This window comes from Solanum pennellii, chromosome 3 (genome assembly GCF_001406875.1).
Source record: "Solanum pennellii chromosome 3, SPENNV200".
Lineage (NCBI taxonomy): Eukaryota > Viridiplantae > Streptophyta > Magnoliopsida > Solanales > Solanaceae > Solanum > Solanum pennellii.
Genome location: NC_028639.1, coordinates 64,689,553 through 64,713,304, shown reverse-complemented (window position 1 = coordinate 64,713,304; position 23,752 = coordinate 64,689,553). Strand labels below are relative to the sequence as shown.

At 31.2% G+C, this 23,752-nt stretch overlaps 1 protein-coding gene across 2 annotated transcripts; it reads left to right on the top strand.

The window, feature by feature from the left end:
* The first annotated feature begins 1,821 nt into the window (after window positions 1–1,821).
* Window positions 1,822–15,760, top strand: LOC107012277 (probable cyclic nucleotide-gated ion channel 20, chloroplastic). Of its 2 annotated transcripts, XM_015212075.2 has the most exons (14): window positions 1,822–2,007; window positions 2,771–2,845; window positions 3,851–4,370; window positions 5,477–5,668; window positions 6,807–6,905; window positions 7,648–7,785; window positions 8,107–8,355; window positions 8,582–8,842; window positions 9,427–9,572; window positions 10,067–10,144; window positions 13,076–13,205; window positions 13,971–14,217; window positions 14,980–15,142; window positions 15,512–15,760. In XM_015212075.2, the coding sequence occupies exons 3-14, from the start codon at window positions 3,867–3,869 to the stop codon at window positions 15,618–15,620; spliced, it is 2,316 nt and encodes a 771-aa protein (XP_015067561.1). In that variant the 5' UTR covers window positions 1,822–2,007; window positions 2,771–2,845; window positions 3,851–3,866; the 3' UTR covers window positions 15,621–15,760. The 2 variants fall into 2 exon arrangements, with proteins under 2 accessions (XP_015067561.1, XP_015067562.1); XM_015212076.2 differs by lacking the exon at window positions 2,771–2,845.
* Window positions 15,761–23,752: the final 7,992 nt, after the last annotated feature.

Below are 23,752 nucleotides of genomic sequence, written 5' to 3'. Positions count from 1 at the left end.
TCTGTTACAGAATTATCTTTCAAGATAGGTTTGTCTTCGATAACCATCTCAAAGAAAATAGTTATAAAGCTCATGCTCCTTCAATTGAAATCCGTGCGAGTATCAAACCAGAGTTAATGATTAATTATAAGAAAATACTAATAAAATAATTTTATTTGTTTGAAGCAATAATCGGTAAGAGTTACTTGTAAGAAAAGGTGTACACAGTTTGATTCTTACATCATCATTTTATAAAAATAAAATTATTTGAGGTATTGAAGATTTTTTAGATGAGGCGGAGGCAAAAAGACGAAACAAGGGCGACAAGAGCGCAATATTGCCAATTCGTTTACTCTTCTCTTTTGTATTTTTTGCTAGAGTTTATATTCTTTTTTTTTGCTGCCGATTAATGAAATATATTATGAATTTCATCAATAATATTGATTGAATCATTTTTAATTTGTTCATTTGTCTTCTAGATATAACATGGGGCTTAGTTTCTACTAGAAAAAACAAAGGAGCCACACTTGAAAAAAATAAAAATAATACAGTGCTCCTAATAATTAATTTGTCATCTAAAGAATGAGATTTCCCCTTCTGTTCACCAGGTCTTTATGTTGACCGAGTTAAATGTTTAGAGACCTCAAAAAGGAAAATAAATAAATAAATTAAAGTAAATCGTGACAAGACTCATATAATTATGAGGATCATTTTCTTAGTTTGAATAAGTTTTATCCAACTTAAATTACACTTATAAAAATAAAGTATTAAACTTTTTTTGTTTGATGTTGTTAAGAAAATCTCTCTTTATTTTAATAAATTTTGCTTGGTCAAATTATAATAAACGAGTTGAAACTAAGAAGGGAGAAATAGTATAGTAAAAGGAAAAAGGAGGATGCAGAATGCATGACATATTGAATGCCCTATTTAATAAAATATTGAAAGAAACAGATAACGACCCACGCAGATTATGCCTACAAATAAAAAGAGAATACGATGTTATAACAGAATTGGTCTGCATTTATATAATAATAATTATTTAAAAAAATATGAGGTGTTACTTTGGTCACCTACCAGAAGCCCTATCAAACAAAAAACATTTACTTAAAAAGACATAATTTTCAGTTTTAATTACTACTTCATTAATACTCTAAGTATTTTCCTATTTCACGCGTAGAGCTCTTTTAAGTTATGATCATTAGGTTCCGATGAGCTTAAAAATTTCTATAATCTATATGGGAGAAGAAGTTTGAGAGTGGTTTCATTAAATTTTTTATTGAACTTGGCAAAAGTGATGATTTTTTAATAATTTTTTTAGTTGTTATTATGTTTCGATTATTTCATTGTTTCTGTTGCTTTTTTTGACAAGTTTTATATATTTTTTTTAATATTTGCGATATATATATTTGAGTCGAGCCTCTTTTGAAAACAGTCTTTTTACCTACATGAAATTATAGTAAGGTCTGTGTATATTTTATCTTTTCAAACCTTACTTCTGAGATTTAATTAATATTATATTGTTATTGTTTTATTTAAACATCTTTCAGTAACATCATTTATATTTTACTTTTATGATATGTCTTTTAGTACTTTATTGTGAAGAAAAATCTATTATAAATAAGTATTAAAGTAAATTTAGAATTTTGATATTTTTTGTTATGTTTTAGATTTGTATCCAATAAAACAATAGAAATAAAAAAAAAAGTGCTAACAAATTTCTTTTCTCTATTATAATATAAATAAAAATGTTTGGGGTGTCATAAAAAAGCACGAGTTGTTAGAGACGATGACCAAGTAATTAAATTTCAATTCTCTTTCAGTAAGTCTTCTTAAAGTCGCGTTTTTAATTTTTTTTCTCTTCTCCTACACGGCTCCTTTTGTTTCTCTATCAATTCTCTTTTTTTTAAAAAAAAAAAATAAAATTGTTGTCAATAGTCCTTTTAATTGGCCATTGCTGTTTCTTTGCTACTCTGATATTCCTAATGCCGGAAGCAGATTGAACCCATAATTCTTCTGGAGTTGTATCAGGTTTAATTTACTTACTTTCTTCATCTTTTCTGTACTCGAAAATATCAGTTTTACACAGTTTCTTCGATTAAATTTCAGTTTTCCTTTTGCTTACAAGTTAAGTAGAATTGTGGGTTTTGTGTTTTTTTTTTTTTACGTTGAAATTGAAGTGTGTTATCCGCTTTTCGTTTTCGATGTTTACAAGAATCTTGCGTCTGTTAGACAGAGTAAAGTGTATACTCTGTTCATGCATAAAAAATCCTGCATTTATTCCCAATTAATTCATCTTAGAAGCAAATTCTAAATTATTTCATGAATTTAAAATTATAAAAGCTCTGCACCGAATGGTGTGGTATAGTCGTCAATAAAGTGATTGAAAGAAACATTTAGTGATTCTTCCACCTGTCATATTCTTGGGGGACAAAGTTATTTGCTACCTATTGCCGGTAATAGCAGGTGGTTTGTGGCCAGTACCGCGTGGAATTAGTCGAGGATACCACTGTCATTAAAAAAATAAAAAAAATAAAAGCTTTTCCCATTCTCCATCCTTGTTTTTTTTTTTTAAATAATGGAGGGAGATGATGGGTATGGAGATAAGGAGGGTTTTATACGATGTACTTCTTTTTGTTGAAAGCATTTGACTTGCCTGCAATGCATATAACAAAGGGTTTGAATCTGATGATTTTGACAGATTGTCAAATGATGCTAGAGATATTATTTTGTGCTAGTAGTGTTCTGGTTACTATTTGTTATTTCATGTACTTCCCGTTACTTCTTTTGCTAGATTGCTTTGGACTGTTTTTGCTTGAGCTGAGGGTCTGCCGTAAACAACTTCTCTACCTCTAAAGTGAAATAAGGGGTAAGGTTGTGTATACTCTATCCTCCCTAGACCCACTTTGTGAAATTACATTGGGTATGTCGTTGTCAAATGATGTTAGACTCTATCAAGTGTTGCATAAAATTTTCCAGTTTAGAGCGAACAAAATTTATTCAGACACGTTAAACTAGGCTCAACACAGCATGTTACTGGTCGTGAAATCTTTTTAAGGCATCAATTATGTAGGAAAAACATTCCCCTTCCATAAAAATCATATATATAATACATACACACAACACACACATTCCTGTAGGAAAAGCATTCCCCTTCCATAAAATTCATATGTATAATACATACATACATACACACACACATTTCCTATACCTTTGTGAATATGATTTCTACTTGAAGTGAGTTTTAGGTTGTTGAGCTGCTAGACATCTTTTTATAGGATTGGAAGAGAAGGCGAATTTAAGAGTTACAGTTATAAGATCATGTGACACCTTTCTACAATCATTAGAGACTAAGGAGAGCAATAATCTATTTCATAATGAATCTAATTTATGATTTTCTCTTGATACAAGCTTTTATCTAAGATAATTTAAAATTTTCAATGCATTCTAATGGATTCCCAGCACTGTGGAAGTATTTGAACAAAATTATACAGATTTATATGTCTCGCGAGATGAATGCACACTCACGTAAGTGTCACTTCACAACTACTGAATAATGTATGTTGTGTATGCAACTTTTTCAGTTCTCACCATACTTTTGTCTGAGAACTTTGGTTTGCTTTGGGTGGTAGTTTTCCATTTTCCTTCTGTAGTCTTGGAAATCTGCTATTTGCTTTACTAATTTGCGTCAAGTAATCTAGCTTACTTTAGAAATTTGTTTTGGGTACTCGTTGAACTTTTATTTTTTTGTTAGATTTTGTAGTTTTGGTTTACAAAGACTTGTGAAGTCATTTTGCATCTTTTGTTCTTTAAACAGTCAAGCTTCTGGCAAAAGCTTTTCTTCAAGAAAATGCTGTTTAAATTCCTATTGCAGGTTGACTATATGAGGGATGGACACTTTTGAAAAAGATGAGATGCCGATGTTATCACCATCATATCCACAGTCTGATGGAAATGATGCCTTTCAAAATCGACGTTCTACATACAGGACAAGGAGTGCATCCCTGTCAATGCCAATGAGCTCTATAGATTCATTTGAAAATGATAGTAGTTATGTAGGCTATACTGGTCCTTTGAGAAGTGAGAGGCGAACTTCATTGGTTCAAATGAGTGGGCCATTATATATTGGTCGCGAGCCTGAGAATAGCTTTTGGCCCACTCCCACTGCAGTAGTGCATAAATCAACTCTGCCTCCAACAGAAAGATATCCTTCAATTAGCAGTGCAGAACGAAATGGTTGGCGTAATAATGACTACACTGGGAAAAATGAACATCTCTTTAAGTCTGGACAACTGGGCATGTGCAACGATCCGTACTGCACAACATGTCCAACCTATTACCATTTAAAAGCACGGCAAAATAATTCGAAGTCTTCAGATATATTTGATCACAAGGTATTGCACTTTGCTCAACTTAAATGTATGTCTTCCTAGCTATCTGCTATGATGTGATTTCAGAGTCCCTATTCTAGCGTTATCTACCATGAACACTATTTTCAAAATATGCATCTATGGCCCTCGTTCCTCGGTAAACTACTATGCATGGCCAATTGACTTCCCCTATTTATGCATTCAAGTTGATGATATACTGATTAATCCATAACGATCAAACTTTGGGTCATCTTCGATTATGGTTTTGGCAATAATGAAAGCTTTGTGGTTTCCAGTTTCAATATCCATTATTAGAATGACTTGTCCATGTCACACTATAATTCCCTGGCACCAACGTAGTGTCAGTTTCCCTTTTTTAGTAGAATTACTACCTTACAAGTTCAAAATAAGTAAAGAAAAAGAATAACCTTAGTTCAATTGAAAGTATATTTGTCCCTTTTCCTATCATCCTTGTGTAATATTTACTGAATTTACGCCCCTGCGAGTTTACGGTGCCTCTATATCAATAGTAGATAACTATATGTCTGTGATTCACAGATATTAACAGGCGACAAGTATGATTATATGGTATAACTGACTCGCAGGGTCAATTCTAAAATACACCGACTTTTACCCATTTGTCTCTGTTTGTGCTAATTGTAGTCTTTTTAGCCTAGTGGAAATGTTGAAAATAGAGATGAAAGATGTTCTAGAAACTTCCTTCAGTGATGAGTATAAAGCTCCTCCCAATTACGCTTTTACAGTTGTGATGAGTCTTGAATTGGAATGGTTGCCTCCTCAAAGTTAGTTGAGGCTCTGTGCAGATGGTGTTCCATGTCGTTTCCTGAAATGGAAATATAAAGAGAGGAATAGAGTAGTCACACTCTGTTGTCAGTTGATGCAAATTTTAAGCTTAAGAACTTCATGGGCCTGTGCACATTGAAGGCTTCAAAGCCATTATAACTTCTTTCTCTTTCATTGTGGATTTCTCTAAATTTTCGTTGTTTGAGGTACTTCAGCTGTTGCTCTTAGATATTATTTCATTTTGTATGAATTCCAAATATTTCACTGGATGTTAAGCTGTCTAAATTATCGTGTTTTTTTTTTGTTCTTATTGTGCTTATCTACAGTTCCATAATGTGCTGTATGGAGATGCAAAAGGATGGGCGAAGAGAACTTGTTCTTTCTTGCATCCATATATTCCTGGCGTCATGAATCCTCATGCAAAGATTGTGCAGAAGTGGAACAAATTTTTTGTCATCTCATGCCTGTTTGCAGTATTTATTGATCCTCTGTTCTTCTTTTCGCTTTGTGTCCAAAAGGTATTCTTTTATAGTTTAATGAGAGAGAAATTACTTTCCTTTCTTTAATTTGGTTAAGAGGGAAGACAAATATAAATATGTATCATTATCTGTCACTTAGCTACTGCTACTTAGATCTAGGTATATGCAGTATATTTTCATAGTTCACATTATTTGGCATGATTTTACTAAGAAAAGAGAATCAAGTGATTCTGTTTCTCACCCACTGACGCTTACTACTATCTAAGATTTGCTAATTCATTTCTCGCAGATAGGAAGTGAATAGGTTGGTAAGAGATGATAACTTTTGCAGAACCAGAACTGATTTAATATAGTGAAAGTATTTTTCCTTCTGAAATTTTAGTGAACACTACAGGACATTCACAAATGGGTATAATGTTCTCTCTGTAATTGTCATGCATAATAAAGAACGTAATTTCATGCAAAATATCAATACCACCCTCAGTCCCTAGGATGCAGATGATCAGTCAATTATAAAATACTACAAAGGTAAGCTGTGAAATACATGAACAGTATTGACTAGCTGTGTAAGACAGGTTTGTGATTTGACTATTTACACAAGATCATGCCATGGATAATCTATTTGAGTCTAGAGTAGGCCATTCTTACCTCAAGAACATAGAGCCACTTTCTTATGCCTGAGATTAATGGACATAATCTGTTCAATTGAAGTTATTCTCAATTCTCGGCATCTCGCAGGTTTTATGCTTTCAGGATATGAGTTAAAATTATTTGTTGGGATAGGATAGACTAGGATATCCCATGGGTTGGGAGATCCTGTGAGATTAGCTATCCCACCTTCTATATGGGATAGCTATAAAATAATCCCACATTTTATCTCGGGACTATTATTCTTATCCCACCAACCAAACAGCCCCAAAGCAGAAGTCATATGCTTTTGTAGGCATGTTGTGATCTTGAGACATTTCACTCTTTAAATTTTGTTCATATGAGACATTCCTTTCTTTCGTGGATCTTGAATCCAAAAGTTCTGTTGTTATTAGGTATTAACATGGAATTGCATTCTCTCTCGCTCATAGGATTATTTTTCACAGTGCCAGGATTTTCTATATATAGTAAACAAGATTAGTAGTTTAATTCATTCTCTAAAAGATTATTCTTCTTGTTCTGATTCTAGGGGAACAAATGCATAATGCTAAGTTGGCCCCTGACAACAACTATTGTGATTTTGAGGAGCATCACTGATATTATCTACTTAATGCACATTCTTCTTCAGGTAACAGTTCCCACTTCACTCTGCTGAATTCCTTTTCCTCTCTGATCTCCTCTCTGATTAGCAACAACAGTTTACCTGTTTAATATTAATATTCTTTGTGGACGGTTGAAATGAGTGACTATCTCATCTAAAAGCTTAAGCGGTTAGAAAGTACACTTCCATTTACTTAATTATATTCTCACAATGCCGCCTCATGTGCGGGCCCAATTCTTTTTTCATGGTCAATCACATGAATCTTTTTTGATCATGTGTGGCGGTGAAGTTTGATCCTGGGACTTCTGCTTGCTCTGATACCATGTTGAAGTGTGTGACCATCTCATCTAAAATCTTAAGCTGTTAAAGAGAGCACAGTTTTGTTTACTTATTATTTTATCAACACGGACCATATGAGATGTCATCTGTTCTTCCTTTTTGCTGGTGACCTGTCAGCATAACTGGCTCTTTTTGGTCATTTCTTGGTTGGTTTTACAATATTTTTATTTTTCCAGAATTATACTGCTAGAATGACGTTTTTTTACTTCTGCAGATTAAAGCTATTCTAAATGTATTTATTGACAATTCAGCTGCTTCCCATTTAATGCTCGGTTAATTCAATGAGTCAACTAAATAGTTAATAGATTTTCAAAGCTGGTTGACCTTGCTTCCTTTACTCCCACTTTCCTGCATAGAGACAAGTGTTTGACACTCACTTTTGTTCTATTGTCTATTATTTCAATAATGTGTGATGTCAATTTTCATGCAGTTCCGATTAGCTTATGTTGCCCCGGAATCTAGGGTGGTGGGCGCAGGTGACCTGGTTGACCACCCTAAAAAGATTGCTATAAACTATCTCTCGGGATACTTTGTTGTTGACTTCTTCATCGTATTACCACTTCCTCAGGTAAATGTGCCTTTCCTCTCTTCTATTTCTCTAACCTTCATATATGTGTACTCCATAATTTAGATATTCTTGGATTCAATGCTGATAGAATTAGTAATGAAAAGTTATTTCTCTCACATACTAAGTGCTTTTATGTACACCATGAACGTAGTAACACCCACTTTTTAATTGATTGTAGTAGGAGTGTAGAACAACCTTCTTTTGGCTTTATTATACCCAACCTGTACACCGGCATTTATTTATTAGCGAAGTTAATTCCCTTGGTGTCTTCTCTGTCTCTTGTTGGTTTTGAGGCATAATTATAATATACACAATGTGCAGATCATCATATTGCTGATTTTACCCAAGTCTATAGCATCATCTGGGGCAAATTACGCGAAGAATCTACTGAGGGTTGCTATATTACTCCAGTACATTCCCAGATTGTGCAGGTTTTTGCCTTTGATAGCTGGCCAGTCTCCAAGTGGTTTTATATTTGAGTCTGCATGGGCAAATTTTTTCATAAATCTTCTCACTTTTGTTTTATCAAGCCATGTGGTGGGCTCATGCTGGTATCTTTTTGGTTTACAGGTGAAAACATGCTCTTCATAGTACTGTGTTGTTCTATTCTTACTTCAATTCATTATGTCTTTGTTTATGATATAGCCATTACTTTTGCTTCTTTGTACACTTCTGAGGCTAGAGGGGTTTGTGGGTATGTGTGAAACAAACATATTGGAAATTTTGAAGTGCTTCCTACCAATTGCTTTGTCCTTGTTTTCAAAATTATCCTCTAACTTTTTTCCTCCATCTCTAGAGGGTGAATCAATGTCTTCGAGATGCTTGTCGTGAATCAAAGATAGCGAGGTGTGTGGAATTTATAGACTGTGGTCATGGCAACGACTACAGAAAGTTTAGGTGGGATACTACATGGGATCAGTGGAAGAACAATTCTGATGCAGTTGCTTGTTTTACTAATGGTGGTTTTGACTATGGAATCTATGAACAAGCTGTTAACCTAACCACTGAAGGGAGTATTGTCACAAGATATGTGTACTCATTGTTTTGGGGATTCCAGGTATCTTTACCCAGTCTTCACGACTGTGGGTTTATGATCTGCATATTTCTAATATCAGCTGAATTAAAATATGAAATTTATATAACATGTTCTAGTGGATTATAGGTTTACTGCAGAGCTTTTGATAAATTTCTTAGAGTACTTCTTCATTAAAAATTATTTACCTTTTTGGGGAAGTACCTTAACTTGACTTCTTTGTCAATTGTCCCCAAGCAGTTTGTCAAGTAATATGGTAGGCAAAAGTTTCATTGTTTTGTGGGGACTTCCAGATTTAGATCCAAATTGCATATTACGTTGTTTAGATATTGCCATACCCTTATCCTTTGTTTAGAAACTAGGGCAATAGGAAATGGCATAGAAAATTATAAGTAGGAAAAATAGCACTGAAGTAATTGAGTGAAAATCAGAAACATTTCAAAACCCAGCTTAGATTGAGCATATTTTGGCACAATAATAACTATACAATTTCATCCTGTATGAGTCAACCCAGGAGTTTTATACATTGCACTCGTTGAGTTTCTTGTGTCACGTGGTGTGGTAATTAACTTCTGACACATATTTTTTAAAATGGTGTTTTGAAAAAGCAAATTAGTACACTAGCTGGCAATCAAGTCCCGAGTTATTTTGAGTGGGAAGTTTTGTTCACAATGGCTATCATCGGAATAGGACTACTGCTTTTTGCCCTCCTGATTGGAAACATGCAAAACTTTCTGCAGTCTCTAGATCGCAGGTACAAATTTTATTATTCTAACTAAACTAGTGCAATATTTGTGTATTCCAGAGAGGCTCATTTTTAAAGGAACATATTTGATGCTTGTGGATAATCATGATTGCCATTCTATTTTTAGTCTGTTCAGGGAACACTGACAGTTAATTAAATAAATATATTGTGCGGAAGAGTAGCTATATTATTCTGTCCCAAGAGTTATACATAAGTATCTTGTATTTGTTTCTCTCATCTGAAACATGAGGCCATTGCCTCTTCTCAGGTAAAAGATTAGTTATATGTTGGGAATTAGAAAGTGAATACTTGGAGGAATATTTTTGGATAACAAAACTATTTGGTTGTGTGGAAATTTTGGGACATTGTTTGCCTGTCTTTCTGTATAACATGATAAACATCTCTTACTTGGATGTAACTGTTAGACTGTTAGTATATCTTTGTGTTGATTGTGCACCACTTTTTGTGCAGCTGTAAATGAATATTCTTTTTTTTCTCTGCAGGAGATTAGAAATGTCTCTGAGACGTCGTGATGTTGAACAATGGATGAGCCATAGGCGCTTGCCAGTAGAACTGAGAAGGTAGCCTCTGATGCTCCTTTCTCTTTACATCTAACTTCTATAGTCGAGTTTTTCTTCTAATATACTTGTATAGATTGATTGCATCCCTGGGTTGAGTGCGTTCCTGATCTTTGTTCATCATCACATCTCACAGTCTCACACCTATCTTCAATTTCATTGATTCTGGATCTCAGTTGAATCTTGAAGTGTTTGACTTGAAGTTTCTGTGAGATGGAACTGTGTTTTTCAACTCTGCTTTTTCCACTTTATAGGATCAAAGTTAAAGAATTAGTACAATGTATTAATTTAGCTCAATGTGGCCTCAAAGTCCTGAATGTTTAGTTATGTGGGATGCTAGTACAGAATAAACTCAAATTAAGTATAGTTCTGATTGATTGTTTTGATGTAAATTTTAGTTTTGTGAGATGTTATATGGTTATTAGTTGTCTAGAATATCTAACTATTTTAATATTCTCAATTAATTTTTTATTATATCCTTAACATTCCTTTCTTGCAAGTGAGTCTTGGTGTTGGATGCCTAACTGTACTTTTTATTGCTTGATTTAATTGGAGTTGAATTTTGAGAATTGACTTTCCATACCCTTGTGAGGCTCAAAGTTCCTTCTTCCTTCTCCACTTATTTCGAATTGCACTTGTCTTGTTCTCCAGCATCCGAAGTGTTACACCCATTGGAGTTGTAAGTCACTTTGTTCTCAATAGATTAGTACATTTCATCAAGCATTTTAGATTTGCAATGCATGGTATGCTTGCTGAAAAGGGGGAAAGAGAAGTTGGTATTCAACCTCTATCTGTGTAACAATAACAACAACATACCCGGTTTAATCACACAAAAAGGGGTTTGAGGAGGGTAGGTGTACGCAGACCTTACCCCTACCCTGGAGGTAGAGGGGCTGTTTCGATAGACCCCGGCTTGATGAAACACAAATAAAAGCATTTCGGAGAAGCAAAATAAATAGAAAGAATGACAAAGCATCCTGTAGACCTGTACAATAACTATACCAAAAAATACGATGATAGAAATACAAAAAGCAGCAAATAATAATAGAATCGAGGAACAAGAGCTACAAGAGTAATACTGTGGCTACTAGTGTAAAAGGATAATCAAGACTGCACTCCAACCTGCTAACCTGTATCTATGTAATACAGCAAAAACAAAGTGAATCAAACGACATGATTCATGGGGGAAAACACTATATTTAAGATTACTACTATTGCAGCTTGTTAGATGAGCATCACTCAGCTTAACTTACAAGTCAGAAGAAGCCTTTTCTTTTTTGTCCCTTTTTAGTGGCTTATTCTGCTTGAGTAGTTAAAATGGCAGAAAATATCAAAATATTATTTCAACAGACTTCTATTGAATGTGACCTTACTTACAAGTTACAAATAAGCCTTTTTTGGCTTGGACTTTGTTTCTATCCTTTAGAGACTTGCTAAGATTGTAGATTTTCTGTATACTACCCTTTCTTGTTATTTCTTATTATTGGAAAAATGATTTCAAGTATTATTTCTGGTTGAACAAGTTATAATTACCTGGAAAATTTTCTTTAGCAACTTAGTTTTCTAAGTGGCAGTCGAATTGTATAACACTCCTTCATATGTCCTTTCATGACCTTTGCTTAATATATCAGTATGATGTTGCACTATATGAAAGCACACTATTGATCAGAATCAGTTCACTGCCCAGAGAAGAAATATTGACTTTTCCATTCTGTTCATCTTTACTCACATCTTTCTGTCACTCCAGCTATTTTTCCTGTAACTTATATTTTCGCACCCAATAGAAGAAACTCAAATAGTTGCTGAGGAACCAACTTGTCAGTCCAGTGTACCAGCAAGTGATGAAACATCCAGCAATTGGTTCACAGAGAACATAAAACTCTTCCTCCAATTTACTTTTAGACCATACATTGCTTCAGAACCAGTTTGTATAAGCCTTAAATGCCTTTTTTGTTCCACACTAACATCACATAATACTAATGCATCATCAGCATATAGTAGATGTGTGATTTTCATCGTGTTGGACCCACTGCCCACTGCTATCTATTTATAACCAGTATCCAACCATTATGTCTGGGCTATTCTTATCATTTTGCTGAATCCCTGACTAACAAGAATTGGAAAAGAGACAAAGGGTCTCCTTGTCTAAGATCCCTTTGTGAAGGAAAGATGCGCATTTGAAAATCATAACCAGTACTAAATATCTCTTTCTGCTGGTACAAAAGAATATGCATTTGATCCATTTCCTTTGGGAGATAGAGTAGGAAATCCAAATCCAAACATGCCCAGGAGATTGAGAAGAAAATCCAAATTCACATGGTCACATGCAGATATGCGTTTTCAACGTCCAACTTGTATAGAATTCCAAGCTATTTACTTTTTTAGCCTGGTTCCTGCACACTCATTAGCTATAAGGGCACAGCATCCATGATCTGCCTCTCATTGAGGAAATCCATCTGATGTTATCAACCAACTTGTGCATCACCACCTTCAATCTTCCTGTCAAAAGCATGAAAATGGTTTTGTAAATTGGACCACCCTTTCCACCTCCGAGTCGTGGCTTTGCTATTAACTCTCATTATATTAAGAATAACAAAAATTGTATGGATGAAATTATTGTATTATTTGGGAACTAAGGAAAGAGTGTATCTATACTTCTAGTGAAAGACCATGAGATAAATTACTTTTAGGAGATCTGTAATGCGAGGGTGATTTCCTAAATGGATCACAGGGAGGCTTCTTTTTAATTGTTCTAGAAGTATAGAGGGGGTGTCATTGTATATCTTTTATTCTTGCAGATTAAAGCACCAGTAGAATGATCAATGTTAATCCAAAATGATTATTTTATATGTGCATTAGAAATGAGCTTTTTTGGAATCCATTCTCATTACTGTACTACAAGAAAATCTAATAGCATGATCCTCTCCCCTGTAGGCGAGTTCAAGAGGCAGAGAGATATAATTGGGCAGCTACCCGAGGGGTCAATGAAGAAATGCTACTAGAGAATCTTCCTGAAGACCTTCAAAGAGATATAAGGAGACATCTTTTTAAATTCATCAAAAAGGTGAATTCCAACTGGACTATTATTTGGATCTTTTATTTCTATTTATTCTTTTATTCCTCATGCTCTTTATAGATGAGCTCACATGCAGTACATATATTTTTCATTAGAACCATTGATCTAGCCAATCAAGGTGTGGTTTCTGAAAGATTTCATTTTTGTGTGAATTTTAGTTTAACCAAATTGAACAGAAAGGAAAAAAGGGGCTTTCCTTGTGTGGGTTAGATTTAAGCTGTTTGCCTTCCCTCTGCATGGAAGATATTCATGATTGGAACTTGTAACATCACGGTTACTTTGCCTTCCATTGAGTATTCATATAGCCAAGCCCAACTTGTTTGGGACTGAGACATAGTGTTTGTAGAAAAATTGGAAAAGTAGAACAGTAATCAATCAGGTCGATGCAAGAAATGTTTAGAAACATATTTAAAAGGGAGTCAGGGACAAATAGATAGAAACTTGGGTTCAGATTAAGTAGAGGTCTGTCTAAAGCAGGTTTGGGTGTGAGTAACTGGTCATAGGGAGGAGGTATAAGGTGGTGATTGGGTGGAGCCTTGGAGGTGCAACTGTTAAGGAGTTACTTTGTTTTCCGTACATTAAAATACACATTGTTTTATCCATGCAAATTTGAATTTGTCCACTTATTTATATCAGATAAATGGTTGATCTCTCCCTTCATCAACTTCAATTGGTAGTAAATGGATCTTTATGTTGAACGTATAATCTTTGATGCTTTTGTCATGACTTCTGCATTACGTTATTGATTTGCAGGTTCGAATATTTGCACTTCTAGATGAACCTATTATAGATGCCATCTGTGAGAGGTTGAGACAGAAAACATACATAGCAGGAAGCAAAGTTTTATACCGTGGTGGTCTAGTTGACAAGATGGTTTTCATAATTCGAGGTAAGATGGAAAGCATTGGAGAAGATGGAAATGTGGCCTCCTTGTCTGAAGGGGATGCCTGTGGGGAAGAACTCCTCACATGGTGCCTTGAGCATTCTTCTATAAACAGAGGTGATTACACATCTTGCAAAGATTCTCTTGTCAGTGCATTCATATTTGGCATATATGCATGATACAATGTTGGATCTAAGTTTGTGGTTATTAGACATGACAATATTCATTGGAACAATGAAAAAAATTGTCAAAGCTTTTGCTGCGACTAATTAGACTAGCAAAGCACTCTAATAGTCTCAAATTATAACGTTATTAAGAATTCCCACATCGAAAAAGGAATGGGAATTTGGTCTCCTTACATGGACTTGGACAACTGTTTAAAAATGTGAACAAACTGTGAGATATCAATTGTGAAATAGTTAAGCTTAAACAAATGGGAGCACTACCTAAAGTATGTTCCCCACTCAATTAAGATTGTATATGTTGTCACTGAAATTTGAGGGTTCCCTCTAGCATTCTAGACTAGTTCAATTCAGGATGCAATAGATCTGTGGATTTCCAGGGTCAATAAGTAGTTTTTTCAAGTCTGTATTTTGATGATTTTGATTTTCAGATAAATATTGTTTCAACCAGTCAAATCACAGAGGTGACTTCCCCATTAAACGAAGATGAGTGTTCACAATTTAGTGAAGATAATCCAAAACCATACGAAGCACGGTCAACACTTTTTCTGCCTTTAGTCCTCTAGATTATCGAATAGGCCATCTGAAGCTTCAATAAGCTTAGAGTTTTTTCTTGTCTTGGAAGAGACTAAGTTGTGTGAATGAAATAGATATTGCTACGTTTTCGTATCATCACTTTTCCCTTTTGTTCTTTCAGATGGGAAAAAGGTCAGAATTCCAGGACACAGATTGCTGAGCAACAGACTAGTCAGGTGCCTTACAAATGTTGAAGCATTTATATTACGAGCTTCAGATCTTGAAGAAGTCACTAATCTTTTCGCAAGATTCTTGAGGAGTCCACGTGTCCAAGGTGCCCTAAGGTAATTCTGTTTTATAGTTATTGCTTGTCCAATGCATTTTATTTTTGTTTATTTCTTAAAAACACTCAAAACATGGTGATAACTGAAATATCGCGACATTAATATTTCACAACCATACTCATGATATTGGAGATCCGTAAAGTTGGCATACAGAGTATGAGAAGATCAACTAGTAAGAAGCCTCTATAGAGGTGATGTCAGACTTGCATATTTATGTTTGAAAGTTGAGTTGTAGTTCCAATTCATCGGGCCTTTACAAGGTCGGGAATTGAACTCCCACCAACAAGGTGAAAGTTTAGATAGTCAATCAGCTGAGCTATCATGATTCGTCAACTCTCTTATAATTTCATCTTGTTGATAATATGTCAGGTATGAATCTCCATATTGGCGAGGGCTGGCAGCAAGGCAAATACAAGTTGCTTGGAGATACAGGAAGAAACGTCAAAGCCGAACAGACTCTTCCAGCCCCCAACGCTAATATTCTACCATCAATGTTAACTATTTCTTCTTCCAAAACATTTTAGTCTGTATATCTATATTTAGTCTTTGTTGTATGTAGTAATATATGTAAAGTACTTAATTTGCCAATCAAAACAGAGTCTGAGATTTTGTATTGAATAGCCTATATATCCCAAGAGAACAGATTAGTGGAAGTATCAACGTAATTTCATAAAGTCATTCTGTCTGAATGCTATGAATGGGATGATCCATGAAGTAGAAGAACATAATATGAGTGATTCGGCAGGTTTGGATCCATATATATATCCACTCATATGGTACTTTTCTACTGACATATATAAGATTCCATATGTATAGATATCATCATCTACGTCCAGAAAGCCGTATTTTTTGGAAGAAGCTTGTATAGTTTGAGAAAGGAGTATTGATTGATCAAAACTTCAATCTTTTCCTCCAATCCTTAAACACAAGCGCTATAGGAAACAAAAAGGTAGACAAGTATTTTTTATTTTATTTTTTGTCATCAATTCTCTGCAGTTGGTTGTAATATACATTCTTTTGTTTTTTGGCCTGACACTTCATTTATCTACCAATAAAACTATTAGAATTTTCTGAAACAAATTAAAAACTACGACTACTCAGACAGTTGCATCTCGATTATTAATTGTTTGTCAATAAAAATGGTAATTAAAAAAACAGGTGAGCATTGTTACCCATATTTATAGATTGTGTTGAGCTCGTTAAGTCATATACACTGAAAATATAATATTTTTCACATTATTGGATATAATATTTTCCAGTTAACAATCGATAAGATTGTAAAATTTTTATATATAAGTGATTTGATTATGTAAATATTTTCACGTCAATGCTCTTTATAAGGCTTACATTAATTAAAACTATAGCTGACCACAACATGTTTGTCTTCCTCTATCCTAAAATAGATATGGAGTACTATAGTCTATAAATCTGTGTGCATATCCAACTACTATGCGGAATACAATTTCATATGTAAAAATTCACAAAAATTGCAATAAATATTAAATAAGAACACATGATAACTTTTAAGAATATAACGAGTTTAATACTAAAATTTTTAAAAATTAAATTCATAAAGATTAAATCTTGAATCCGCCCCAAACTCCTGGCCAGCCTTTGAAAAAGAAAAGTAAAAGAGGGGGTAATAGTAAATGACTTTTAAAGCATAGTCCATTGGCAACTGGAGTAGAGACTAAAAATTATATCAATTTAATTCTGGTGAAACAATAGTGTTAGATAATATTATTTATAGCAACTACTGGTCCAACTCCAAATTTTAATTAAATGAGTATGGTTATGAGAATATAGAGTTACTTGTTCTGTTTTTATTAAAGGTAAATTCAATGTGTATACCTATTAATAATGAAGGTCTTTAATCCGTAATTTCGAAAAACTCTTTGGACATAAAATTATATATTTTCGAAATTTAAGTTGAAGTTGAATTTCAGAAATTTCCAAAGCAAGAAGAAGTCCAAAAGATCATTTTCACAATTTTTATTTTTAATCATTCATAAAAAATTTAAAATAATTACAATTTTTATTTATGTCCAAAAACAACTTTAAATTTTTAAATATTATTTTCGATCCGAAAATAAATTAATACTTACTAGTATACTCTTGTTTTCCTTTAAGATTTCATATTTTATTATTTTCAAACACCAGGTTAATATGTTGATCGAGAAAAATCTTATATGTAATCGTTTACATAGTTGATTTTTCAGCCTCACGTATATTACACGTATGTTCTTTCGATAATATAATCTTGTAACATTTTACGCGTGTATAATATATAGTACATTAATTATTTCATTGAATAATTAAAGTTTGTCAAATTGAAAGCAAATGCTCTAAATTAGGTGCATGAATGGTTCAATATCATCATGAAGTAGTAGAACCTACCACCCAGCCATTAAGTATCATCAGTTTATTTTTTTTTTTCCAATTGTGATGTTTGAACCAGTTTACGTATATCAATTTATTAATTAATTTGTTAGAAAATCAAATTATATATGACGTATTTGTATATACAGTTCTTAATTAACTTCTCTTTTTTTCTTTCATTTCAAAAAGAAGTTGGAGATATTAATAATTTTGATTAACACAGCATTGTCCAATAATCAACAACGTCCTTAATTAATTACTACGTACTAATTTATTAGCTAAAAAAGGATTTCGTTTAATGTTTATCTATATATATATATTTTATTCAATAAAATTATAAAACTGTCATATGAAGAAATTGAAATTTCCACAATTATTCAGCAGGTCCAGGAATAATTAAGGCTTTTTTTTTGGGGCCTGACAATTTCAGATGTAAATTTCACAAATAACCTTTTTTTCGTACTAATTGAAAAATAGTTATTATTCTGAATTAAAATTCACAAGAAAAACTCATCATAAATAATAGTGTGATCATGTCGTGGAATTGTAGTATTTGAAACTTCAAAACGATGCATATTTTCTAAGACATAAGACGAAAATTAACCTTTGAACACTATTTCTAGCCATTATAGTGAACGTACTATTACATAAGTTAACCCGTAAGCAAGATGACTGATTAAAAAAATATATATATTAAAAAATGATACAAATTATTCTCCACCTAGTAGGATAGAGGAAAGTTAGAGGCAGATTCATGACTAAAATTTTAAGTCATCGGAAAAACTTCAAAATAGCTAGCTATTAGAGTATTAGAGAAAGGGAAAAAGGTCTGATATACCCCTCAACTTTGTCATTTGGAGCTGATATACCCCTCGTTATAAAAGTGGCTCATATATGCCCTTATCGTTATACAAACGGTTCATATATACCCCGCCGTTACAAAATGACTCACATATACCCCTCATTTAACGGAAATTAAAAAATTAGTTTTAAATTTATATTTATACTTCTAATTTTTTTAAAAAAATTTATTTAGGGGTATATATGATTATTCTATCAAAGTTCAAGGTATATTTTAGTTTTTATCATACATAAATTATTTTTTGACTTCTTTTATTATTAATTATTTGAGTTTCTTATTCTTATTTTGTTTTTTTCTTTCATTCCTTAGTTTAAAGAGAGAGAAAATTAAACTATTTTTTTTGTGTGTATTGTAATTTAATTTCGTATTCGAAGAAAAAATTTGGTCATCTACAATAAGTTTTACAAGAATATTAGTGAAACATAATAAATTTGATTATCAAAATAATAATTATAAATTAGTCATTGAAACAAAAAAAATATGTTTGACGAGGATTAAATTTACTCATATGGGATTATATTTTTTAGAAAAAAATAATAAAAATTTAGATTAATTTTTTTTTTATTTCCATTAGAGGAAAAGGGTATATGTGAGTCATTTATTTAAAAGTAGGGGTATATATGAGTCACTTTCATAACAAGGGGTATATCAGCTCTAAATGACAAAATTGAGGGGTATATCAGACTCTTTTCCCTTAGAGAAATTCTAAATCTTAATCCATAATTATAAAATCTTTAAATTGTAAAGTAAGAAAAGATAGTTTTAAACAGTTATTAGAGTGTCACATGTGTTATTTATGCTATTTTAGGATAATCATTTGAATGGCAGATAGTGTTGTTTTTTTCTCAAAAAGTTGAAGAAATGCAAGTGCTGTTTGGCACATGAATGCAAGCCCATAAATTTAATTACCTATGTTCGTGTAAAAATAACTTATTGTGTTCATCTTCTACTTCTAATAAAAACTCTTATATATGGGCATGGATGTATCCTAACATAAAAATAGTTTGTATATCAATTGGATAAAAATAAATAATAAATTATGCTGATTATATGTGTAAAGATCACTAAACAAAATTTCATCAATCTTTTTTCTTTTTATTTTAACTATCAAGATAGCGATTTAAAACAAATACAATTAACATAAAATTTTTAAATGAATGAAAATTTTCGTCATACAATTCTTAGTATCATTTATAAGTGGCGATTGTTTGTGCCATACGTTCTAAACCAATCTCTCTCTTTTTTACTTAAAAACAGTTGATTCAATTTATTTATTTAATTTAGTAAATTAAGAAAAAATATATTTTTTTCTGTCTATTCTTTATATTAAATAACTATATAGAGGAGGATCAAAATATCTTTGATAAAATTAACTAAATAAAATATATTTTTATGATATACTAAATTAATAAGGATAAAATAATATTATAAAACGGAGATAATAGAATAACATAGCAGAGATATAAATTGGAAGTACTAGTAGTAAGTACTGTGGAGTCATTTGATGTCAGAAGGAAAGTTAATTATACTAAAGCATGCTCATATGACATTATGTTAACAATAACAAGTGTTTGTAGTACATTTGTGAAGATTGTTTTATTCTTAAGTTGTGAGCTTTGAATATTTTGAAAATTTTGTTGGAATCGTCATTTTCTAAATGATCCTTTAAATTATTGAAATTATAATATAGACTCCAAACATCGATTAAAAAATTAAAAAAAAAGTCACCCCTTTTATGTTATTTAGATATTAACACTCTGTTTGGATCATTGTTCTTCATTGTATTGTATTGTATTATTATCATATCTAGAATGTTTGTTTTTATTGTTACTTAAAATGTATTGTATTGTTAAATTTTGTTGTTCTGTAACAATAAAAACTCTCATTTTATGAAACAGCCGATTTGATGTGTTCCCATTGTTACTTAATTTCTTTTTCAATTAAATCCTTACACAATATTTCATATTACTATTTTACCCTTTATCATATATTACTTAATTCTAGTCAAACTCATACATTATAATAATTAAGGATATTTTAGTTATTTTAAATTACAATACGGTACAACACAGTCAAATCAAACAATTAAAATATTATTAAACAACAATAAACAATACAGTCTAGTCAAACATTGTATCAACCATATAGTATAATATAATAGAGTATAATACAGTACAATATATTATGAAACAATAAGTAACAATGATCCAAACAAAATGTAAGAGAATATAAAGGTTTTGAAAAGATAAGCACAAAGATGGATTCAAACTTAAATGAAATGAATTTGACTCCTTATAAATTATAATAAATTTTTGAACATTATAAGTTTAAATTTAAATATCTATTAAAATTACAGTATATCATATAAATTTTATATTAAAATATTAATTTCAATTAAATCCGTTCGAATAATATTAATTATATCCGCCTCTAAAAGGTAGAGGTCATATAGATTTTGTAGTAGTTTTATTCTAGCATCTTTAGACTTTTAATACACTTTTTTTTTTTAAAAAAAGAGTAGTGACCGAGTAAGTTTTTGCACTAATTAATGAGTATTACTATTTATTACTTTCTAGTCAATTTAATTAATTTTCTAAAGTAAATTAAATTATATTAATTTAATATTTAAATAAAATTTTAGATATTGAAAAATTATACGAAAAGTATTATAAATTATCATTTTTTATATATTAATATAATAATAAATTATATTGAAAAATTTTACTCAAAATTTTTATTACTTGATTCTAAAAAAAGAATCATAACAATTTAAAGTGAACGAAATCAATATCAACATAAATTTAGATTAATAATTTTTCTTTCTACGGCTTAATTTGCTTCTAGTTAGATTTGAGTTCTTATCTCCCATGATTACCAGCTTCATTTTCTTTTTATTTATTATTTAGTTAATTGGTAACAAATTAAATTAATACTTTATTATCATCATATTAAATAATTAAGGATGAGGCATGTACTTCAGGTTAATATTACATTTTTATTTTGTAAATTATGTAAGCTACAGAAGAGACAAAAGTACAATATATCATAGGTTAATTATGAATTATAAAGACCTATATATGTGCTTTCTGCCAAAATATTAAACATATATGTACGTAATAAGTATTATTACTTTCACTACGTTTATGTTTTTCTTTAATTTCTTTCTGGCAAAACAGTTGACAAAGCATTTAAACATACCTACTTAATTATTTCATCTATCTTTTTTAGTTTCAGATTAATATTAAACTTAATTAACTACTTGTCGTAACTAATTAAGGGAAAATGCGTGTTTTATTTAATGCATATTACAGCTTAGTGTTCTTTTTTGTTCTTTAAATATACGTAGAATATTATTTCATCACATATATATTAAGTAAACGTTAACTTTTAATTAAGAATAGAACTATATAGTTCATGTTTAACTTTTATTAGGTTTAATAAATTCAAATCTGAGCCAATAATATTACTTCATCCGTTTCATTTATATGGCATAATTCAAATTTTGAGAGTCAAACTTCTTTAATTTAACCATGAATTCAGATATATAATTTTTTTTTAAAGTTATATAATTGGTCTTCTAGCCCACTACATACATAAATGTATAATTAACGTCACAAGATTTAATATTTAAATATCTAAAGGACATGTAAATGAATCGTGATAAATTATTTCTTTTTTCTTTAATTCTCAAAGTCTGAATTCTATCGTATAAATTAAAATTGATGGAGTAATTAGCATGACCAATTAATTTTTCTTTTCATATTTCCTATATTGTCCAACCTTAAGACTTTGCACATTTTTCTTTATTTTTTTTTAATATCATTAAATATCCATGTAACGTAATGCTTGGTGTTATTGCATATACGACCTTTTTTATTTCAATTCTTAATACTGGGAGGTAAAAGCTAGTATTAATATAATATTCCCAAGTGCACTAATTAATTAACAAAAACAAATTAAAGGCTTCTTAAACTTTCAACACATATATCATATAATAAATCAAATAGCGATATTATTGATTCTATATTCATGCATACTATCTCTAGAGCTTTTATGAACATTTACAATAGTGCAATATTTAATTATAGAGAATCACTTAATTAACGTTGATCAATAAAAACAGAGAATTTACAGAATAAAATGGCATCAATGATGGTAATTATGACAGAGAGATCCAACTAAATAAATTATCTTGTTGTTAAATGCATGCATCAATCATTTTTTTTTATCTTTTAATTATGATAGTGCTATTAAGGATAGTTTTAATTAGAAGCTTTGACATTTGTTTTGAATTTATCCCTTCATTCTCTTGTATTATTGTACCTTTTTCTATGGTATAAAAAATTCTAGCAAAAAAAAGTAAAAACGTACAGTTGGACTTTCTTGTCAATTGACTAGTTTATTAATTTTGAGTAATAATATTGGTTTTTTTTTATGAAAACAAAACAAAAATGAGGAATTTTTGTATATAATGATAAGCTTAATTAGCTCTTAATTATGAATTGTTTGAGATATTTTTTTTTAAAAAAAAATTAACTTGATTGTTCAATTTTCTACACTATTTTAAAAATATTCTTTCAATTTTATCCTTCACTAATGAGCATTAGAATTAGTTATTAATTAATGTTTAATTATTTTTACCATATATTTGACAATAATTAATAAGGGTAAAAATGAAGTTTACACCTAATTTATATCTAATCTTTTTTTCTTAAAAGATGTGAAACACCTCAACAATTCAATTAATTTGAAATAGAGAGTAATATATTGTTTCAAGATACAGTAGGATCCATTATATTCCTGGGTAAGCAAAATACACTGAATTGCCAACAAGGATTGTGGTGGAGTGATAAGTACTTCCTCATCCTTAACCAAGTGGTTTCCGATTTGAGCCTCCTTGGCTACAGAGTCACCTTTGTTAGCAAGCGCTTTACCCCCAATATGGGACTTCTTGACGGAATCTGAATATAATCGTGCTCTAATGTGGATATCAAACATCACATGAAAAACCAAAAAAGAAAACATATATTATACTTATCTTACCACATGACACTCGTATTTTATAAGATATATTTGTATTATCATAAAAAATTAACCACTTCAATCACTATAAAAGTTACTTGTATGTTATTTATTTAATGAGATACATTTATATTCAAACTTTAAATAAAGAGATACACATTTAGGTGTATTTAGCTATTTGCTATTTAACTAAAATTCTCGTTATATATCATATCAAAGTTGTCGCTATTACGATGCGTGTTACAAATGTCAAATAAGAGAAAATTATTCTTTTACTAAATTTTGTGCTGAAAATCAAACTTTAATTTCCTTCAGATTTAGATTATCAAACTCTTTAACAATTTATA

Bases quoted from the DNA above. Each gene is read 5' to 3' on its own strand.
- LOC107012277 (XM_015212076.2), top strand. From the start codon at position 3,867: ATGGACACTTTTGAAAAAGATGAGATGCCGATGTTATCACCATCATAT. The intron at 5,669-6,806 runs GTATTCTTTTAT...TTCTGATTCTAG, and splicing joins TTTCGCTTTGTGTCCAAAAG to GGGAACAAATGCATAATGCT. The intron at 8,356-8,581 runs GTGAAAACATGC...CTCCATCTCTAG, and splicing joins GGTATCTTTTTGGTTTACAG to AGGGTGAATCAATGTCTTCG.